This window comes from Oncorhynchus mykiss, chromosome 15 (assembly GCF_057628025.1).
Source record: "Oncorhynchus mykiss isolate SJ-2025 chromosome 15, ASM5762802v1, whole genome shotgun sequence".
NCBI classification, from domain to species: Eukaryota; Metazoa; Chordata; class Actinopteri; order Salmoniformes; family Salmonidae; genus Oncorhynchus; species Oncorhynchus mykiss.
The window spans coordinates 5955411-5977500 of NC_143036.1; the positions used below are offsets into that span (position 1 = coordinate 5955411).

At 42.9% G+C, this 22090-nt stretch overlaps 1 protein-coding gene across 1 annotated transcript in view; it reads left to right on the forward strand.

Annotated features, from left to right (window-relative positions):
- Nucleotides 1-22090, forward strand: part of LOC110489530 (protein phosphatase EYA1) — a 122479-nt gene that overhangs the window by 19427 nt on the left and 80962 nt on the right. The window contains 7 exon segments of the mRNA XM_090199234.1: nucleotides 2218-2345; nucleotides 4098-4160; nucleotides 7468-7545; nucleotides 9497-9563; nucleotides 10204-10349; nucleotides 12762-12830; nucleotides 12833-12883. Coding sequence (XP_090055360.1) covers nucleotides 2222-2345; nucleotides 4098-4160; nucleotides 7468-7545; nucleotides 9497-9563; nucleotides 10204-10349; nucleotides 12762-12830; nucleotides 12833-12883 — 598 coding nt within the window. The 5' untranslated portion in view covers nucleotides 2218-2221.

Sequence of the window (22090 nt, forward strand, 5' to 3'; positions counted from 1 at the left end):
ATTTGTGTGAGAGGGAGAGCGAGAAGAAGAGATGCAAGGATGGAGTAAAGGGGGAGAGAGAGAGAAGGGAGAGTGAATTTGTGTGAGAGGACAGAGAGAAGGAGAGGGAGAGAGAGAAAGAAGTTGCGTCAGTTGAACAGTAATTTCCTCCTGGTTGAATTACTGCACCGGTTCCTCTGCTGTTTCTAACACCTATTTTAGTTTTGTTGTTTATTTTGGGTGGGAGAATATGAGGCAATTCATATTCCTTTGGGTAGGAACAATAGGACACAGCAACCATTTGTGAGAAGGAGATGGGAATATTCCCAACAATTCTATTTAATTTGCTTTGTTTGCTAGAAAGTACTGTTAAGAAGAAGTTGGATTGAAAAAAAAAAAAACATTTTTTTTTTTTTTTAAATGTCCTGCTGATCTCAGAGTAGAAAATACAATGCATATATCTGTGTTTATATGTTTTAAATTCGTTTTTTTTTTTAAAACGAGTCTGTTGAAATGATCTTTCAATCCAAACACTGTCGAAACAGCGTCCACGTTCTTTCCATCCAATCAGATTGTGTTTACATGAAACCAAACAAAAAAACAACAACAAAATGTTGGTGGAACAAAACAAAAAAAGCTTTGATTAAAGATTTATCCATAGTCTTTAACTCTAATTGGAAAAAGAAAGTGTAAGACACCACACATTACACACTAATTGAATTAAAGTATATTGCATTGGGCCCGGTGACAAGGACAAAACACGAGTCGGCTTTCAGCTCTGCTCCGGGCCTGTTGTAACCTCCTTCCGACTATGACTGATAGACTCCTCAGAGCAACAATGACTAGAATAGAATAATGTTTTCAATGGCAAGGTCTTCAATATCAACACGGAAACAATTAAAATGGTTGCCAGAGAAAACTGATGCATCGTGAACCTGGGCCTTACTCCTCATCTCTCTACACTGAGCCGTGGAGACAGCCGTCTAACAGCCAGTCAGAAGACAAACTCTTAGTCTTATACTCAATTATAGAAATAGCTAGCTGTTCTTAGAATCAATTTAGAGGACTAGCTAGCTGTTCTTAGAATCAATTAAGAGAACTAACTAGCAGCTCTTAGAATAATTTAGAGAACTATCTAGCTGTTCTTAGAATCAACTAAGAGAACTAACTAGCAGCTCTTAGAATAATTTAGAGAACTAGCTAGCTGTTCTTAGAATCAATTAAGAGAAATAACTAGCTGTTCTTAGAATCAATTTAGAGAACTAGCAAGCTGTTCTTAGAATCAATTTAGAGAAATAACTAGCTGTTCTTAGAATCAATTTAGAGAACTAGCAAGCTGTTCTTAGAATCAATTTAGAGAACTAGCAAGCTGTTCTTAGAATCAATTAAGAGAACTAGCAAGCTGTTCTTAGAATCATTTAGATAATAGCTCTTTTAATCTTCTAACAACTAACCATTTCAACCATTGCCTTCAGTCCATAGAGATATATGTTCTATATCTATGCAACGAATCAGAAAGTGTGATTACGTTCTAAAATATTAATTTCTATATAATTACTATATTGTAGACTTTTAACATGAGTACATGTATTATTAAAAGCATGTTTTTTTTAAAAACATTTTTTACAGGATTTCTAGCTTTGTGAGGGAGCTCAGTCAATTAAAATGCTGAATTAAATTATAAGTCTGATCAATATTAATGTTTAAATATATTGTATATAGTATAATGCAGTAGTATAACAGTGTATATATTTGTGTGTATTTCATTGAGTAAAATTCATTTGTATCATTATATTTACCTATTGTGATATTTTTTAGTGTTTACGGATTTTATTCTCAAAAGAAATGAGCAGAAGTTAAATTAATATTTCACTGGGTCAGAACAAACATGTCTAAATAGCCATGTGTTTTTGTTTGTTCTTTTCTGTAACTTCTGGGAAATTTGCTGATAGTATTTCTAGCTCCAAAAAAAAAAAAATCTCAAGCATCCATTTTATTTTTCCTTCTTTGATTTGTTTGAAACAAATTTAAACGTTAATTTTAAAACAGTTTTACGCATGTAGTTATCAGCAGGAATAAATACATCAAAAACATATGTGAACAGGTAATGACCACATTACTGATCAGAACTGGATGGTTCACGGAAAGATGTGAGTAATTGTGTGTGTGTGTGTGTGTGTGTGTGTGTGTGTGTGTGTGTGTGTGTGTGTGTGTGTGTGTGTGTGTCTTGTCTGCCAGGTCTATGGACATGCAGGATCTAGCCAGTCCGCACAGCTGTGTAAGTGGAAGCAGTGAATCTCCTAATGGTCCCAGACTCGACAACTCCCATATCAATACCAATTCCATGACCCCCAATGGCACTGAAGGTATGTGCTCTGGGCTTTTCCTTCTTACTTCTTCCTTCGCTCCTGACTCCGTAATGCCCCTCAGCTCTTAGAATCAACCCTCGTCTAGGACCTGACATTTCTAAGACCTCTCTCTCTTCTCTCTCTTCTCTCTCTCTCTTCTCTCTCTTCTCTCTCTCTCTCTCTCTCTCTCTCTCTCTCTCTCTCTCTCTCTCTCTCTCTCTCTCTCTCTCTCTCTCTCTCTCTTCTCTCTCTTCTCTCTCTTCTCTCTCTCTCTTCTCTCTCTTTTCTCTCTCTCTCTCTCTCTCTCTCTCTCTCTCTCTCTCTCTCTCTCTTCTCTCTCTCTTCTCTCTCTCTCTCTCTCCCTCTAAATTCACTATGGGACATGTGGGAGAGGGCTTGGCTGGTTGCTAGAGGCTCTCAAAGATGTCGTATTGTTCGCAATTAAAGTCAAACGTTATACTTGACACAATGGTTGTGTTACAAATTATATTTGTGTGATACAACAAAGAGTTTTCTTTATTCATGAGTTAGTGTCTTCATGTCTTTATGTCGCGTCTGCACAATGCTCGTGTAATTATTTTCTGGTTTCAGAAATACGCTCCGTTGCATCACAACCATTGTACCAAAGAAAATTGCATTGTAACATCAGTTGTACAATTGAAGTTTGCTCTGGTCTCAATGTATAGCAGAGCAGAGGTTAGAGGGGGTTTGTTTTAAACCTCACTCTTCATGCTGTGTAGTGGTTAATGCATCTGCTAAGTGGTAAAAGGTTGGCAGGTGTTACCCCGGTGAAAGAAAAAGGAGGGGATCTGTTTTCCGTTTTCAAAAGGTGAAGCATTACCTAGTACTATTTCTTATTTCTCCAGTCTACTACTCTGTAGTGAATTTATTTATTTTATTTAGGTAATCTTTTTTTATAAATTAACTAGGCAAGTTAATTTAGAACACATTCTTATTTAAAATGAATGCCTAGGAACAGTGGGTTAACTGCCTTGTTCAGGGGACAGAACAACAGGTTTTTACCTTGTCAGCTCTGGGATTTAATCCAACAACCTTTCGGTGACTGGCCCAACGCTCTGACCACTAGGCTCCCTGCCGCCCCAATAACATGGAAACTACTAGTGACCTGATGGCTTATGGGCTAGTGCATTGTTTAAATACACAATTAAACAGACAATGTATTTAATATAGATATGAAAATGATATGCATTTGTAAATCTGATGCTATTGTCTCTGTTTTTTTTAATATTTTTTTACAAAGGAACTATTAGCAGTATATTTAAGTACTCGTGTAATTATTCAAAAGCTTCCCTGGTATAAAAATGGGTTTTACGTTGCGTGCGGTTAGTACCTTTGTTAACGTCCCTGTTGACTCTGTTGAGTAGTGTTGTTGTGTCTGTTCCAACCACTGCTCTAGGTGTCGTGGAGCTAGCAGGCTGCCCCTATCACAAACCCACACAAGCTCTTAAAAGTGTACCTTGAAAATGTAAAATCTTGATAGGAAAAGGAAAAAAAGGTCTTTCTGGTGGTTAAGACACTGGCCGCATCTCAAACGGCACCCTATTCCCCTACACAGTACACTACTTTTGACTGAAAGTTTGACAAAAAAATACAAACTAAAGAAGTGCACTGTAAAGGGCACAGGGTACAATTTGGGATGCGTGACACTGTGTATTTTTATTTTTTTGTTCTTCTTCTCTACGCAGGACAAAGAGCCTGGCACAGAGCGGCGGTAAAATCAGATTGTTATCTATTCTCTGTTTCCCACAGGTGATAGCATCACAATGCTCACCACAGCTGACTGGTTGTTAGGCTCTAGCTCACAGGCTGCAGGTCGGTGCAGTTCAGGTGTGGACAACAATGAAAGGACAATACTTGGTGTTTTCAACTTAGAAAAGACAAGACAAGAAAGAGAGAGAGAAAGAAAGAAATCACTTTACGAAGTGACATCACTTTAAAAAAAATAAATACAAATAATAATGTATGAATTGAAATGCTTTTAATTGACACGTCTAATTTGATCATTCTAACAAAGTTTCTTCAACTATTGTGCCTTTCATTTGGAAACTCTTTCAGCGTTACTTGTTGTGTTATGTTGAGTCATCTAAAGCATGGTTTGAGACTGCTGGGTTACGAGAGCCATGGTTCATGAATCGTCATAGACTCGTGGGTTAGGAGTCCATGGTTCATGAATCGTTAAAGACTCTTTGGGGTACGAGTTCTTGGTTCATGAATCGTTATAGACTCTTTGGGGTACGAGTTCATGGTTCATGAATCGTTATAGACTCGTGGGTTATGAGTCTATGGTTCATGAATCGTTAAAGACTCTTTGGGGTACGAGTTCATGGTTCATGAATCGTTATAGACTCTTTGGGGTACGAGTTCATGGTTCATGAATGGTTATAGACCATTTGTGGAATGAGTCTATGGTTCATGAATCGTTATAGACTCTTTGGGGTACGAGTTCATGGTTCATGAATGGTCATATACTCGTGGATTATGAGTCCATGGTTCATGAATCGTTAAAGACTCTTTGGGGTACAAGTTCATGGTTCATGAATCGTTATAGACTATTTGTGGTATGAGTTTATGGTTCATGAATCGTTATAGACTATTTGTGGTATGAGTCCATGGTTCATGAATCGTTATAGACTCATTATTACTTTCGTTTTCTTCCCCTTTCTTTGATATGCTGGCTGTGTTTTCTGAATACAGTAGTTATTGATTGCTGGTTTGTAACAATCTGAGTGTGTGTGTGTGTGCTAGTTTGTGCATGCACTGTGTTGTAGTTATTCCACTGTGTTATAGTTATTCCACTGTGTTGTAGTTATTCCACTGTGTTGTAGTTATTCCACAGTGTTATAGTTACACCACTGTGTTATAGTTATTCCACTGTGTTATATTTATTCCACTGTGTTATAGTTATTCCACTGTGTTATAGTTATTCCACTGTGTTATAGTTATTCCACTGTGTTATAGTTATTCCACTGTGTTATAGTTATTCCTCTGTGTTATAGTTATTCCACTGTGTTATAGTTATTCCACTGTGTTATAGTTATTCCTCTGTGTTATAGTTACACCACTGTGTTATAGTTACACCACTGTGTCATAGTTACACCACTGTATTATAGTTATTCCACTGTGTTATAGTTTTTCCACAGTGTTATAGTTACACCACTGTGTTATAGTTATTCCACTGTGTTATAGTTATTCCAATGTGTTATAGCTACACCTCTGTGTTATAGTTATTCCACTGTGTCAGAGTTACACCACTGTGTTATAGTTATTCCACTGTGTTATAGTTATTCCACTGTGTTATAGTTACACCACTGTGTTATAGTTACTCCACTGTGTTATAGTTATTCCACTGTGTTATAGTTACTCCACTGTGTTATAGTTATTCCACTGTGTTATAGTTATTCCACTGTGTTATAGTTATTCCTCTGTGTTATAGTTACACCACTGTGTTATAGTTACTCCACTGTGTTATAGTTATTCCACTGTGTTATAGTTAAACCATTGTGTTATAGTTATTCCACTGTGTTATAGTTATTCCACTGTGTTATAGTTACTCCACTGTGTTATAGTTATTCCACTGTGTTATAGTTATTCCACTGTGTTATAGTTATTCCTCTGTGTTATAGTTACACCACTGTGTTATAGTTATTCCACTGTGTTATAGTTACACCACAATTTATCCCTATTATATTATCTCTATCCGTTTTCAAGGCAGACATGTTGGTGTGTTGTTCTAAAGAAAAGGCTCCCTCCCATTCTCCCGTCAACATGTGTTTCTCAGCAGAACGACCATAGTGGAAACATATCAAACATGACAGGGAAAGACTTCTTCAAAACCATGAGAGATAGATCTCACCGACCAACCCACCGAGCATGACTCCCTTTGCCCACATCACGTGAAATTCCCTTTCTCCCCCTCTTCTCCTCTCTCTCTCATCTCCCCCTTCCCCTATATCCCCAAACGCCTGCCTGCTGCCTGAAGTGAAATAGATTGATTTCAAAATGTCAAAGATTGCCGAGCTATCAGATAACTGTGAAATCCTCTCCGTTGAGCTTTCAGTGGTATACTGTAACTCTGAGAGGCTCAGCGGGGCACGGGGTCACCCTCCGTTCACTGCCGTCTTTAAAACACTTAATATTACATTGTAATATTATCACAGTACATTGTTTCAATCGTATTTGCACGTCCATATGCAGACTGACTCCCTTTCCATACAGGGGCCATTTTACGCCAGTATCCTACTACCATTGACTGTGTTAACCTTTCTTTCCTCTGACGCTACATTATAACCTGTGGTAAGCCATCCAGTGATTTAGTGGCAATTACTGATTTATTTGGTTAATTTGATATTATCTTAATATTAACTGATTGATTACTTTGATTGAGGGGTGGGTTAAAATGTATTGATAGGCTGTAGTTTGCCTGTTACTGCTGAGGTCTTGTTTTAACAGTGCATGCTCAAGTCGTGGATGGGAGACAAAATAATCGTGCATACCTAGTGAATGCCACATGGATTTATTTTACATTTGTTCAACAGTGTTCAAGATGTTTTTTTTAAATTTTATTTATTATTATTCCTGGTTAAATTCAACAGGTTGAAATGAGAAAAACATCCTCGTTGTTTGGCGTAATTGATTAACAATTTAGGCTAATATTTTATTTTCCTCAAATGGTTCTTAAAGAGAGTTTACCATGAGGAATATGTAAATCCCACGTAGGATACATTAAAGGATCTCCGTGGTTAATCCAAGAAAAAAAACGATCAATAACGTTGCAGTATTATTATAAAATACAATTATTATTTTTTAAACTATTAGGTTCTAGTCTATAGGAACAGAGTGTAAAAGTTGTAACTAACTTTAATTAGTCAAATACTTCCTGTATTCTACCCTAGTATTGTTTATAAATCATTCCTTTATTATATATATTTATTTTTTATTATATATTATTTATTTTTATATATATTATTAATTGAGTATTTATTGGGTGTATGTTAAAATCCATCCCACACAACCAAACCCACCAGAAAATATTTTTTTTTGGTGTGTGTGTGTGTGCTGATGGTGTGTGTGTGTGTGTGTGTATGTGTGCTGACGGCGTGTGTGTTGTCTTTGTCCTCAGTTAAAACAGAACCTATGAGCAGCAGTGACATCACCACCCCAGTAGCCGACGTCTCCCTTGACAGCTTTTCAGGATCAGGTGAGACGGGGGTTGGGGGACGGGGGATGGACATGTGTGTGTGCAAGGGGAGAGGGGTGGGGGTTGATTTGTGATTGTGTGCGTTTATAGGTGTGTGTGTGTGTTTGATGTTCCTGTGTGTGTGTGTGTGGTGTGTGTGTGTGTGTGTGTGTGTGTGTGTGTGTGTGTGTGTGTGTGTGTGTGTGTGTGTGTGTGTGTGTGTGTGTGTGTGTGTGTGTGTGTGTGTGTGTGTGTGTGTGATCTGTTTTCAGAATTCCACCGTTTAGTCTGACTGGCAGGTGCTGCTGATGAGTTCAGTATTAACAACGATGTTTCCCTGAGGCTTTACAGCATCAATAGTTACATAGTGTATGTAATACATATAGTTACATAGTTACATAGTTACATAGTGTATGTAATACATATAGTTACATAGTTACATAGTGTATGTAATACATATAGTTACATAGTTACATATTTACATAGTGTATGTAATACATATAGTTACATAGTTACATAGTGTATGTAATACATATAGTTACATAGTTACATAGTTACATAGTGTATGTAATACATATAGTTACATAGTTACATAGTTACATAGTGTATGTAATACATATAGTTACATAGTTACATACAGTTACGTTTGGGACACAGACCATGACCACAGGCCCAGAACACAGGCCCTGAACACAGGCCCATAACACAGGCCCTGACCACAGGCCCAGAACACAGGCCCAGGACACAGGCCCAGGACACAGGCCCTGACCACAGGCCCAGAACACAGGCCCAGAACACAGGCCCAGGACACAGGCCATGACCACAGGCCCAGAACACAGGCCCAGAACACAGGCCCAGGACACAGGCCATGACCACAGGCCATGACCACAGGCCCTGACCACAGGCCCAGAACACAGGCCATGACCACAGGCCCAGAACACAGGCCCAGGACACAGGCCATGACCACAGGCCCAGAACACAGGCCCAGGACACAGGCCATGACCACAGGCCCTGACCACAGGCCCTGACCACAGGCCCAGAACACAGGCCCTGGACACTGCATCCATACTGTGTTTACACCAGTCTAGCGGTCGTCATGGCAGTGCCGAAGTATCTCACATGGGTTACGTTCCAAAATCCACTCTATTCCCTATATGGTGCACTACCTTAGACCAGACACTACGAAGGAGTGACAGCATATGGCGGTGTTCATCCCAAATGGCACCCTATGCCCTATATAGTGCACTACTTTTGACCAAGGACCACACCTAAAGATATGCATTGTACACTCTTTGCAAAAAAGGGTTCTTTGGCTGTCCCCATAGGATAATCCTTTTTGGTTCCAGGTAGAACCTTTTTGGTTCCAGGTAGAACCCTTTTTGGTTCCAGGTAGAACCCTTTTGATTCCAGGCAGGTAGAACCCTTGTGGTTCCTTGTAGAACCCTATTGGTTCCAGGTAGAACCTATTTGGTTCCCGGTAGAACCCTTTTGATTCCAGGTAGAACCCTTTTTGGTTCCAGGCAGGTAGAAGAACCCTATTGGTTCCAGGTAGAACCCTTTTGGGTTCCAGGTAGAACTCTTTTGGTTCCCGGTAGAACCCTTTCTGGGTTCCAGGTAGAACCCTTTTGGTTCCCGGTAGAACCCTTTCTGGGTTCCAGCTAGAACCCTTTTGGTTCCCGGTAGAACCCTTTCTGGGTTCCAGGTAGAACCCTTTTGGTTCCCGGTAGAACCCTTTCTGGGTTCCATACAGGTTCTATATTCACCGGTAAGAATAAACCCTTGGCGTTTTTACCTGATTGTTTTCCTTCATTGTTGCGCTCCAGCGTTTTGAACCTTAACTAAGGTTGAGGAAATAAATAGAGTAACGCAACGCAATTACGCTTTCCGGAAGGTCTGTTGGCGAAAGATAATATTTACCTCATATCTTTAATGTTAAAATATGTGCTTGCCTCCTCTTCTCTTTTCAACTCAGTTATTGGAACCAGTGGCTTCAGCCCAAGACAAACACAGCAGTTCTCCTCGCAGATTTACCCTTCCAAGTAAGGTTTCTTTTCTTTTGCTTCAGAAAGTAAACAGAATCCAACTTCATTGGGTTCCTTTAATTAGATCCTCCTGCGAGATGTGGAGGTTTCTACCTGCTTTGTTTGCCTGGATGTCTGCAGCTTGTGCACATACAAAATCAGTTGTAATTATTATCTTGCAAAAAATGTATATATTTTTGTGATTTCTCATTGTTTTGTAGTGTGTACCAGCTCAGGCGATGGCTACTTCTCTCTTTGCGGGCTTCGGCCCACTTTTTTAAAATTATATAGCAGAATCACAAAGAATTCGTCGGTGAACAAACTTTGTGTTATGATTTTGTGAGTAAAATATGTTCATCTCTTTCTTTCTCTCTCTCTCTCTCTCTCTCTCTCTCTCTCCTCTTTTTCTATATTTTCTCTCTCTCTCTCTCTCTCTCTCTCTCTCTCTGTCTCTCTCTCTCTCTCTCTCTCTCTCTCTCTCTCTCTCTCTCCTCTTTTTCTATATTTTTTCTCTCTCTCTTTCTCTCCTCTTTTTCTATATTTTTTTTCTCTGTCTCTCTCTCTCTCTCTCTCTCTCTCTCTCTCTCTCTCTCTCTCTCTCGCTCTTCTTTTTCAAATTTTCTCTCTCTCTCTTCTCCTTGTTTCTTTTCTGAAATAGCAGACCGTATCCACATATTCTCCCTACTCCTTCATCCCAAAATATGTCTGCGTACGGTCAGACACAGTACACCACAGGAATGCAGCAGGCCGCAGCCTATGCTAGCTACCCCCAGCCTGGACAACCCTACGGGATCCCTGCCTATGGTAAGCACAGGCCAATCCTATGCCTCTGAACAACGAGCTGTATGGATGTACTCATCAAAACACAATAGAGATATATCTACATTACATGGAGATACCTTATTGACTGAAATACATGTCGATATGTGTATTATCATATTCTGTATACTGTATATACTATTATTATGGTAAACACAGGCCAACCTCATGCCAATCTGGATTATATTTACTATATCTAAACTACATGGAGGTACACATGTATATATATATATATATCATCCCCCATTTGTATTAATTAGAGATACAGTATAGATGTATTAATTAGAGATACAGTATTGATGTATTAATTAGAGGTGCAATATTGATGTATTAATTAGATGTATTAATTAGAGATACAGTATAGATGTATTAATTAGATGTATTAATTAGAGATACAGTATTGATATATTAATTAGAGATACAGTATTGATGTATTAATTAGATGTATTAATTAGAGATACAGTATAGATGTATTAATTAGATGTATTAATTAGAGGTACAGGATAGATGTATTAATTAGAGGTACAGGATAGATGTATTAATTAGAGGTACAGGATAGATGTATTAATTAAAGATACAGTATAGATGCACTACTTTATTAAGTTAACCAATTCTAATTCAGTTACATTACTATGCTCATTACATCATATGATTATTTACAATTTAGCTACAGCTGAATTAAGTCCAATATAGTTTGTAGAAGTAAAGTAACTGTGGGACTGTCGCCTCTTGGAATTGCTAGTTGCTTTACAATCCTTCACTTGGGAGGGGGGGGGGGGGGGGTGGGGGTGTATTGCAATTAAACGCTTAGCTCAGGACAAATAGTTTGTTCCCACGATAGCTCAAGAACGTGTCCTAGAACTCTGCTGAGACGTTGTTTTGTTGCCTACAGCATATATCTTCCACGCTGTATAATAATAAAATGTGCTTATCAAGCTATTCAGTCAGATCGGAAAAAAAAAGATTACCGATGTAAATTTCAAAACCTAAAAAACTGGTTTCTTCAGGCACCGCAGGAACAAAACAGCAAAGCACATCACAATGTTGTTTATTAGTCCAGAGTCTTATGAGGGCTTTGACCCCCACAGAATATCCAATATGACCAGGAATGGTACCCTATTCCCTATATATAGTGCACTACTTTAGACCAGAGCCCTATGGCACCCTATTCCCTATATATAGGGCACTACTTTAGACCAGAGCCCTATGGCACCCTATTCCCTATATATAGTGCACTACTTTAGACCAGAGCCCTATGGCACCCTATTCCCTATATATAGGGCACTACTTTAGACCAGAGCCCTATGGCACCCTATTCCCTATATATAGGGCACTACTTTAGACCAGAACCCTATGGCACCCTATTCCCTATATATAGTGCACTACTTTTTGACGAGGGTCTATTACTGCCCTACCAAGCAACAAAAAAAAAGGCAGTAACTGCTCATTTGGTCGAAAAAGGAGTTAATGTAATTTTTGCTACATTCAATACATGCTTAATCACGTGGACAAGTATCCTGCCTCTATTGTATTGTGTTTAGGAGTAAATGGGGGTCATGTTAGCAGTAACTGCTTAAAGCTACTGTGAAACCAAGGTAAAGTAGTGCACTATACAGGGAATAGGGTGCCACAGGGCTCTTGTCTAAAGTAGTGCACTATATAGGGAATAGGGTGCCATAGGGCTCTGGTCTAAAGTAGTGGACTATATAGGGAATAGGGTGCCATAGGGCCCTGGTCTAAAGTAGTGCACTATGTAGGGAATAGGGTGCCACTTGAGAGACACACACAGTGTTTGTTGGAGTGGTAGCGAGTAGCTAACAAACGTGCCGTAGCGTAGGAAATATGTTGGGCCTGATCCACATCAGCGAAGGGCCGTTTACTAATAACAAACAAGTACGTTCTGTTTTTATTACTTGTGTGCAAATTTGTAGATATCGCCCATCTTTCAGACATCGAAACGTACAGCTTTACTATGTGAGCTCTCGAGTGGTGCATTGGTCTAAGGGCACTGCATCTCAGTGCTAGAGGCGTCACTACAGACCCTGGTTTGATTCCAGGCCTGTATAACAGTGGTCTAAGGGCACTGCATCTCAGTGCTAGAGGCATCACTACAGACCCTGGTTTGATTCCAGGCTGTGTCATTACCTGCCGTGATTAGGAGTCCCATGGGGCGGAGCACAATTAGCTCCGGGTTTATTAACTACTATTAAAATCATCAAGTTATCAAAGATAAAAAATAAAAAATACTAATATATAAAAATAATACTATATTTACTATATTTATTAGCATTTAATAAAATACTCAATTGCTTTTTGGCTTAGAGTCTGACAGCAGTGAATTGTGTGTGCATCGAACCGACGTAGTGTCACTAACTGATCCGGGTTCATTATGGGCAGGCATAAAGACAGAGGGGGGCCTGAGCCAGTCCCAATCCCCAGGACAGACAGGCTTCCTCAGCTACAGCTCAGATTCACCACCCCTCAGACGGGCCAGGCTCCATACAGCTATCAAATGCAAGGTGAGGAACAAAGATAATCCTATAGTGTACTGTAATCTCCTCATATTTGTCTCCTCTCACGTTTCCTCAATTCCTCACCTCCTCTCATCGCTTCTTCGTTCACTTCCTCTCCTACCCTCCTCTCCCCATCTCCATTCCTCAACTCCTCTCCTCAACTCCTCTCCTCAAGCCCTCTCATCAACTCCTTTCCTCACCTCCTCTCCTCACCTACTCTCCTCACCTCCGATCCTCACCTCCTCTCCTCACCTCCTCTCCTCAAGCCCTCTCATCAACTCCTTTCCTCACCTCTTCTCCTCACCTACTCTCCTCACCTCCGATCCTCACCTCCTCTCCTCAACTCCTCTCCTCACCTCCGATCCTCACCTCCTCTCCTCAACTCCTCTCCTCACCTCCTCTCCTCACCTCCTCTCCTCACCTCCTCTCCTAAACGCTATTCCACACCTCCTGTCCTCACCTCTGATTCTCAACTCCTCTCCTCACCTCCTCTCCTCACCTCCTCCCTCAACTCCTCTCCTCAACTCCTCTCCTCACCTCCTCTCCTCACCTCCTCTCCTCAACTCCTCTCCTCACCTCCGATCCTCAACTCCGATCCTCACCTCCGATCCTCACCTCCTCTCCTCAACTCCTCTCCACACCTCCTCTCCTGACCTCCTCTCCTCAACTCTATTCCACACCTCCTCTCCTCAACTCCTCTCCTCACCTCCTCTCCTCACCTCCTCTCCTCACCTCCGATCCTCAACTCTCTCCTCAACTCCGCTCCTCACCTCCTCTCCTCAACTCCTCTCCTCACCTCCTCTCCTCATCTCCTCTCCTCGACTCTATTCCACACCTCCTCTCCTCACCTCCAATTCTCAACTCCTCTCCTCACCTCCTCTCCTCACCTCACCTCCCCTTCACACCTCCTCTGCTCACCTCTATTCCACACCTCCTCTCCTCACCTTCTCTTTACACCTCCTCTGCTCACCTCTATTCCTCACCTCCTCTCCTCAACTCCTCTCCTCACCTCCTCCTCCTCAACTCCTCTCCTCACCTCCTCTCCTCAACTCTATTCCACACCTCCTCTCCTCACCTCCTCTCCTCAACTCCTCTCCTCACCTCCTCTCCTCAACTCTATTCCACACCTCCTCTCCTCATCTCCTCTCCTCTTCTCCTTTCCACACCTCCTCTCCTTACCTCTTCTCCTCAACTCCTCTCCTCACCTCTTCTCCTCACCTCCTCTCCTCTCCTCACCTCCTTTCTACACCTCCTCTCCTCACCTCCTCTCCTCAACTCTATTCCACACCTCCTCTCCTCACCTCTGATTCTCAACTCCTCTCCTCACCTCCTCTCCTCACCTCCTCTCCTCAACTCCTCTCCTCAACTCCTCTCCTCAACTCCTCTCCTCAACTCCTCTCCTCACCTCCTCTCCTCACCTCCTCTCCTCACCTCCTCTCCTCAACTCTATTCCACACCTCCTCTCCTCACCTCCGATTCTCAACTCCTCTCCTCACCTCCTCTCCTCACCTCCTCTGCTCACCTCTATTCCACACCTCCTCTCCTCAACTCCTCTCCACACCTCCTCTCCTCAACTCCTCTCCTCACCTCCTTTCCTCAACTCTATTCCACACCTCCTCTCCTCATCTCCTCTCCTCTTCTCCTTTCCACACCTCCTCTCCTTACCTCTTCTCCTCAACTCCTCTCCTCACCTCTTCTCCTCACCTCCTCTCCTCTCCTCACCTCCTTTCCTCACCTCCTCTCCTCACCTCCTCTCCTCAACTCTATTCCACACCTCCTCTCCTCACCTCTGATTCTCAACTCCTCTCCTCACCTCCTCTCCTCACCTCCTCTCCTCAACTCCTCTCCTCAACTCCTCTCCTCACCTCCTCTCCTCACCTCCTCTCCTCAACTCCTCTCCTCACCTCCGATCCTCAACTCCGATCCTCACCTCCGATCCTCACCTCCTCTCCTCAACTCCTCTCCACACCTCCTCTCCTGACCTCCTCTCCTCAACTCTATTCCACACCTCCTCTCCTCAACTCCTCTCCTCACCTCCTCTCCTCACCTCCTCTCCTCACCTCCTCTCCTCAACTCCTCTCCTCACCTCCTCTCCTCACCTCCTCTCCTCAACTCTATTCCACACCTCCTCTCCTCACCTCCGATTCTCAACTCCTCTCCTCACCTCCTCTCCTCACCTCACCTCCCCTTCACACCTCCTCTCCTCACGTTCTCTTTACACTTCCTCTGCTCACCTCTATTCCACACCTCCTCTCCTCAACCCCTCTCCTCACCTCCTCTCCTCAACTCCTCTCCTCACCTCCTCTCCTCAACTCTATTCCACACCTCCTCTCCTCACCTCCTCTCTTCACCACCTCTCCTCAACTCTATTCCACACCTCCTCTCCTCATCTCCTCTCCTCTTCTCCTTTCCACACCTCCTCTCCTTACCTCTTCTCCTCAACTCCTCTCCTCACCTCTTCTCACCTCCCTCCTCTCCTCACCTCCTTTCCACACCTCCTCTCCTCACCTCCTTTCCTCACCTCCTCTCCTCACCTACTCTCCTCAACCTCTATTCCACACCTCCTCTCCTCACCTCCTCTCCTCACCTCCTCTCCTCAACTCTATTCCACACCTCCTCTCCTCACCTCCTCTCCTAAACTCCTCTCTTCCTCTCCACACCTCAATTCCTCTCCTCACCTCCTCTCCTCATCTCCTCTCCTCTTCGCCTTTCCACACCGCCTCTCCTTACCTCTTCTCCTCACCTCTTCTCCTCACCTCCACTCCTCAATTCCTCTCCTCAACTCCTAGCCTCAATTCCTCTCCTCACCTCCTCTCCTCACCTCCTCTCCTCACCTTTCCACACCTCCTCTTCTCACCTCCGATCCTCCTCTCCTCTGCGATCTTCCTCTCCTCTCCTCTCCTCACCTCCTTTCCTCACCTCCTCACCTCACCTCCTCTCCTCACCTCCTCAACTCCTCTCTTCCTCTCCACTCCTCAATTCCTCTCCTTACCTCCTGTCCTCAATTTCTCTCCTCACCTCCTCACCTCTCCTCAACTCTTCACCTCACCTACTCTCCTTTCCCCCTCTCATTATATCCTCTCCTCACCTCACCTCCTCTCCTAACCTCCTCTCCTCCTCCTTAACTCACATTCCCACCTCCTCTCCTAGCCTGGCTAACCAGAGAAAAGTGTAGCCTATCAGCCTGGCTAACCAGAGCTAACTGTAGCCTATCAGCCTGGCTAACCAGAGCTAACTGTAGCCTATCAGCCTGGCTAACCAGAGCTAACTGTAGCCTATCAGCCTGGCTAACCAGAGCTAACTGTAGCCTATCAGCCTGGCTAACTAGAGATAACTGTAGCCTATCAGCCTGGCTAACCAGAGCTAACTGTAGCCTATCAGCCTGGCTAACCAGAGATAACTGTAGCCTATCAGCCTGGCTAACCAGAGCTAACTGTAGCCTATAAGCCTGGCTAACCAGAGCTAACTGTAGTCTATCAGCCTGGCTAACCAGAGCTAACTGTAGCCTATAAGCCTGGCTAACCTCAGCCTTGCTAAATCTCTATTTAATCTTTCTATAAAGTGTTTTCGTACGCCATCAGACATTATTTTTTGTGAGAAGACCGTCTCATGGTCTGACAAACACCGCTGTAACTCATCCACCTTCAGCTGCAGATGCCTTATATTGAGACTCAGCCCAGGCAGAGATCTCCAGCTTAAACTGACTGATTTTGATGGGGGAATTTTTTTGATTGTTTCCTTGGATTGAGACACAGAAGGGTCAATAATCTCACACGGATTCAATTTACTTGAAAGTCTGTGGCAAGAACTGAAAATGGTTGTCTAGCAATGATCAACAACCAATTTGACAGAGCTCGAAGATTTTTTTGAAAATAATACCTTGAAAGACTCACAGTTGTAATTGCTGCCAAACGTGTTCTACATAGTATTCACTCAGGGGTGTGTATATCTGTATTCATTTTCAATACATTTGCAAGCATTTCTAAGAACCTGTTTTCACTTTGTCATTATGGGGTATTGTGATGTCATTATGGGGTATTGTGATGTCATTATGGGGTATTGTGATGTCATTATGGGGTACTGTGCTGTCATTATAGGGTATTGTGTGTAGCTTGGTGAGAAAAGTTTGGATTCGGGCTGTAACACAACCAAATGTGTAATGAGTCAAGAGATGTGAATAGTTTCTGAAGGCAGTGTATCAGCTCTAGCTGTAAGCTTTGTGTTCTCTCCACTGAATAACGTGTGAAAGTAGAAACATCTCCACGTGTTGTTGAAAAACCTCCAGAGCATCTCACAATAAATAAGGCCAAAAGAACAGCAGATGTGTGGAGCGGCCAGGGGAAGCCTCTTTTCCACACCTCTTAACTAACCAAATACTACATGCCTGCCTGTCTGCCGACTCTCTGCTGTACAGCTCTACAGCCTTGAGAGAGAGAGAGAGAGAGAGAGAGAGAGAGAGAGAGAGAGAGAGGGAGAGAGAGAGAGAGATATAGAAAGGGCTAGTTTCCTGGCCACAATGATGATATTACTCTTTCTCCCCCTCTCTCTCTCTCTCTCTCTGTTTCTCTCTCTACTAGGGTCTCTACTAGGGTCTCTACTAGGATCTCTACCATCTCTACTAGGGACTCTACCATCTCTACTAGGGTCTCTACCATCTCTACTAGGGTCTCTACTATCTCTACTTGGGTCTCTACTATCTCTACTAGTGTCTCTACTAGTGTCTCTAATAGGGTCTCTACTAGTGTCTCTACTAGTGTCTCTACTAGGGTCTCCATTAGGGTCTCTACTAGTGTCTCTACTAGGGTCTCCATTAGGGTCTCTACTAGTGTCTCCACTATCTCCATTAGGGTCTCTACTAGTGTCTCTACTAGTGTATCTACTAGTGTATCTACTAGTGTCTCTACTAGGGTTTCCATTAGGGTCTCTACTAGGGTTTCCATTAGGGTCTCTACTAGTGTCTCCACTATCTCCACTAGGGTCTCTACTAGTGTCTCTACTAGTGTATCTACTAGTGTATCTACTAGTGTCTCTACTAGGGTTTCCATTAGGGTCTCTACTAGGGTTTCCATTAGGGTCTCTACTAGTGTCTCCACTATCTCCACTAGGGTCTCTACTAGTGTCTCTACTAGTGTCTCTACTAGTGTCTCTACTAGGGTCTCTACTAGGGTCTCCATTAGGGTCTCTACTAGTGTCTCTACTATCTCCACTAGTGTCTCTACTAGTGTCTCTACTAGTGTCTCCACTATCTCCACTAGTGTCTCTACTCGTGTCTCTACTAGGGTCTCTAATAGTGTCTCTACTAGTGTCTCTACTAGGGTCTCCATTAGGGTCTTTACTAATGTCTCTACAAGGGTCTCCATTAGGGTCTCTACTAGTGTCTCGACTCGTGTCTCTACTAGTGTCTCTAATTGTGTCTCTTCTAGGGTCTCCACTAGTGTCTCTAATAGGGTCTCTATAACAGGGTCTCTAATAGGGTCTCTACTAATGTCTCTACTAGGGTCTCTATTAGTGTCTCTACTATTGTCTCTACTAGGGTCTCCATTAGGGTCTCAACTAGTGTCTCTACTAGGGTTTCCATTAGGGTCTCTACTAGTGTCTCTACTAGTGTCTCTACTAGTGTCTCTAATATGGTATCTACTAGTGTCTCTACTAGTGTCTCTAATAGGGTCTCTACTAGTGTCTCCTCTAGTGTCTCTACTAGGGTCTCTACTAGGGTCTCTACTAGGGTCTCTACTAGTGTTTCTACTAGTGTCTCTAATAGGGTCTCTAATAGGGTCTCCATTAGGGTCTCTTCTAGTGTCTCTACTAGTGTCTCTACTAGGTTCTCCATTAGGGTCTCTAATTGTGTCTCCACTATCTCCACTAGGGTCTCTAGTAGTGTCTCTAATAGGGTCTCTACTAGTCTCTCTACTAGTTTCTCTACTAGTGTCTCTAATAGGGTCTCTACTAGTGTCTCCTCTAGTGTCTCTACTAGGGTCTCTACTAGTGTATCTACTAGTGGCTCTACTAGTGTCTCTAATAGGGTCTCCATTAGTGTATCTTCTAGTGTCTCTACTAGTGTCTCTGCTAGTGTCTCTACTAGTGTCTCTACTAGGGTCTCCATTAGGGTCTCTATTAGTTTATCTACTATCTCCACTAATGTCTCTACTAGTGTCTCTACTATTTCCACTAGTGTCTCTACTAGTGTATCTAATAGTGTCTCTACTAGGGTCTCTAATAGTGTATCTACTAGGATCTCTACTAGTGTCTCTACTAGGGTCTCTACTCGTGTCTCTAATAGGGTCTCCATTAGGGTCTCTTCTAGTGTCTCTACTAGTGTCTCTACTAGGGTCTCTAATAGGGTCTCTACTAGTGTCTCTACTAAGGTCTCTACTAGTGTCTCTACTAGGGTCTCTACTTGTGTCTCTAATAGGGTCTCTAACAGGGTCTCTAATAGGGTCTCCATTATGGTCTCCATTAGGGTCTCTTCTAGGGTCTCCATTAGGGTCTCTACTAGTGTCTCTAATAGGGTTTCCCATTGGGGTCCTTTGAACCAGCATATACATTTGTGTGTAGCTGTGAATAATACGGCTACTTCATTGTTAAGTCAAGTTGATGAGGGCTTTATCTTGTTTGTTCAGTCTTCTAACTGTTAAAGACAGAGAGTGTCTATAATTAGGTGAATTTTAGTGTCACGGTGATATGATGTTCTGTCACAGTGTGACCAAATGAATAAAATAATACTATGGAAAACAAAAACACCACAGTCCCCCAAAAAACACTACAGTCCCGCAAAAAACACTACTGTCCCCCAAAAAACACTACAGTCCCCCAAAAAACACTACAGTCCCCCCAAAAAACACTACAGTCCCCCAAAAAACACTACAGTCCCCCCCAAAAAACACTACAGTCCCCCCCAAAAAACACTACAGTCCCCCCAAAAAACACTACAGTCCCCCCAAAAAACACTACAGTCCCCCCCCAAAAAAGCCTACAGTCCCCCAAAAAACACTACAGTCCCCCAAAAAACACTACAGTCCCCCAAAAAACACTACAGTCCCCCAAAAAACACTAAAGTCCCCCAAAAAACACTACAGTCCCCCAAAAAACACTACAGTCCCCCCAAAAAACACTACAGTCCCCCAAAAAACACTACAGTCCCCCAAAAAACACTACAGTCCCCCCAAAAAACACTACAGTCCCCCCAAAAAACACTACAGTCCCCCCAAAAACACTACTGTCCCCCAAAAACACTACAGTCCCCCAAAAAACACTACAGTCCCCCCAAAAACACTACAGTCCCCCAAAAAACACTACAGTCCCCAGAAAAACACTACAGTCCCCCAAAAAACACTACAGTCCCCCAAAAAACACTACTGTCCCCCAAAAAACACTACAGTCCCCCAAAAAACACTACAGTCCCCCCAAAAACACTACAGTCCCCCAAAAAACACTACAGTCCCCCAAAAAACACTACAGTCCCCAGAAAAACACTACAGTCCCCCAAAAAACACTACAGTCCCCCCAAAAACACTACAGTCCCCCAAAAAAACACTACAGTCCCCCCAAAAAACACTACAGTCCCCCCAAAAACACTACTGTCCCCCAAAATACACTGCAGTCCCCCCAAAAAACACTACAGTCCCCCAAAAAACACTACAGTCCCCCCAAAAAACACTACAGTCCCCCCAAAAAACACTACAGTCCCCCCAAAAACACTACTGTCCCCCCAAAAACACTACAGTCCCCCAAAAAACACTACAGTCCCCCCAAAAACACTACAGTCCCCCAAAAAACACTACAGTCCCCCAAAAAACACTACAGTCCCCCCAAAAAACACGACAGTCCCCCAAAAACACTACAGTCCCCCAAAAAACACTACAGTCTCCAGAAAAACACTGCAGTCCCCCAAAAAACACTACAGTCCCCCCAAAAAACACTACAGTCCCCCCAAAAAACACTACAGTCCCCCCAAAAAACACTACAGTCCCCCCAAAAAACACTACAGTCCCCCCAAAAACACTACAGTCCCCCAAAAAACACTACAGTCCCCCAAAAAACACTACAGTCCCCCCAAAAAACACGACAGTCCCCCAAAAACACTACAGTCCCCCAAAAAACACTACAGTCTCCAGAAAAACACTACAGTCACCCAAAAAACACTACAGTCCCCCCAAAAAACACTACAGTCCCCCAAAAAAACACTACAGTCCCCCCAAAAAAACACTACAGTCCCCCAAAAAACACTACAGTCCCCCAAAAAAACACTACAGTCCCCCCCAAAAAACACTACTGTCCCCCAAAAAACACTACAGTCCCCCAAAAAACACTACAGTCCCCCAAAAAAACACTACAGTCCTCCCCAAAAAACACTACTGTCCCCCAAAAAACACTACAGTCCCCCAAAAAAACACTACAGTCCCCCCCAAAAAACACTACAGTCCCCCAAAAAACACTACAGTCCCCCAAAAAAACACTACAGTCCCCCCCAAAAAACACTACTGTCCCCCAAAAAAACACTGCAGTCCCCCCCAAAAAACACTACAGTCCCCCCAAAAAACACTACAGTCCCCCCCGAAAAAACACTACAGTCCCCCAAAAACACTACAGTCCCCCAAAAAACACTAAAGTCCCCAGAAAAACACTACAGTCCCCCAAAAAACACTACAGTCCCCCAAAAAAACACTACAGTCCCCCCCAAAAAACACTACAGTCCCCCAAAAAACACTACAGTCCCTCCAAAAAACACTACAGTCCCCCCAAAAAACACTACAGTCCCCCAAAAAAACACTACAGTCCCCCCCAAAAAACACTACAGTCCCCCAAAAAACACTAGAGTCCCCCCAAAAAACACTACAGTCCCCCCCAAAAAACACTACTGTCCCCCAAAAAACACTACAGCCCCCCCAAAAAACACTACAGTCCCCCCAAAAACACTACAGTCCCCCAAAAAACACTACAGTCCCCCAAAAAACACTACAGTCCCCACAAAAACACTACAGTCCCCCAAAAAACACTACAGTCCCCCCAAAATACACTACAGCCCCCCCAAAAACACTACAGTCCCCCCCCAAAAAAATACAGTCCCCCCCAAAAAACACTACAGTCCCCCCAAAAAACACTACAGTCCCCCAAAAAACACTACAGTCCCCCCCAAAAATACTACAGTCCTTAGAAATACACTACAGTCCCCCCAAAAAACACTACAGTCCCCCCAAAAAACACTACAGTCCC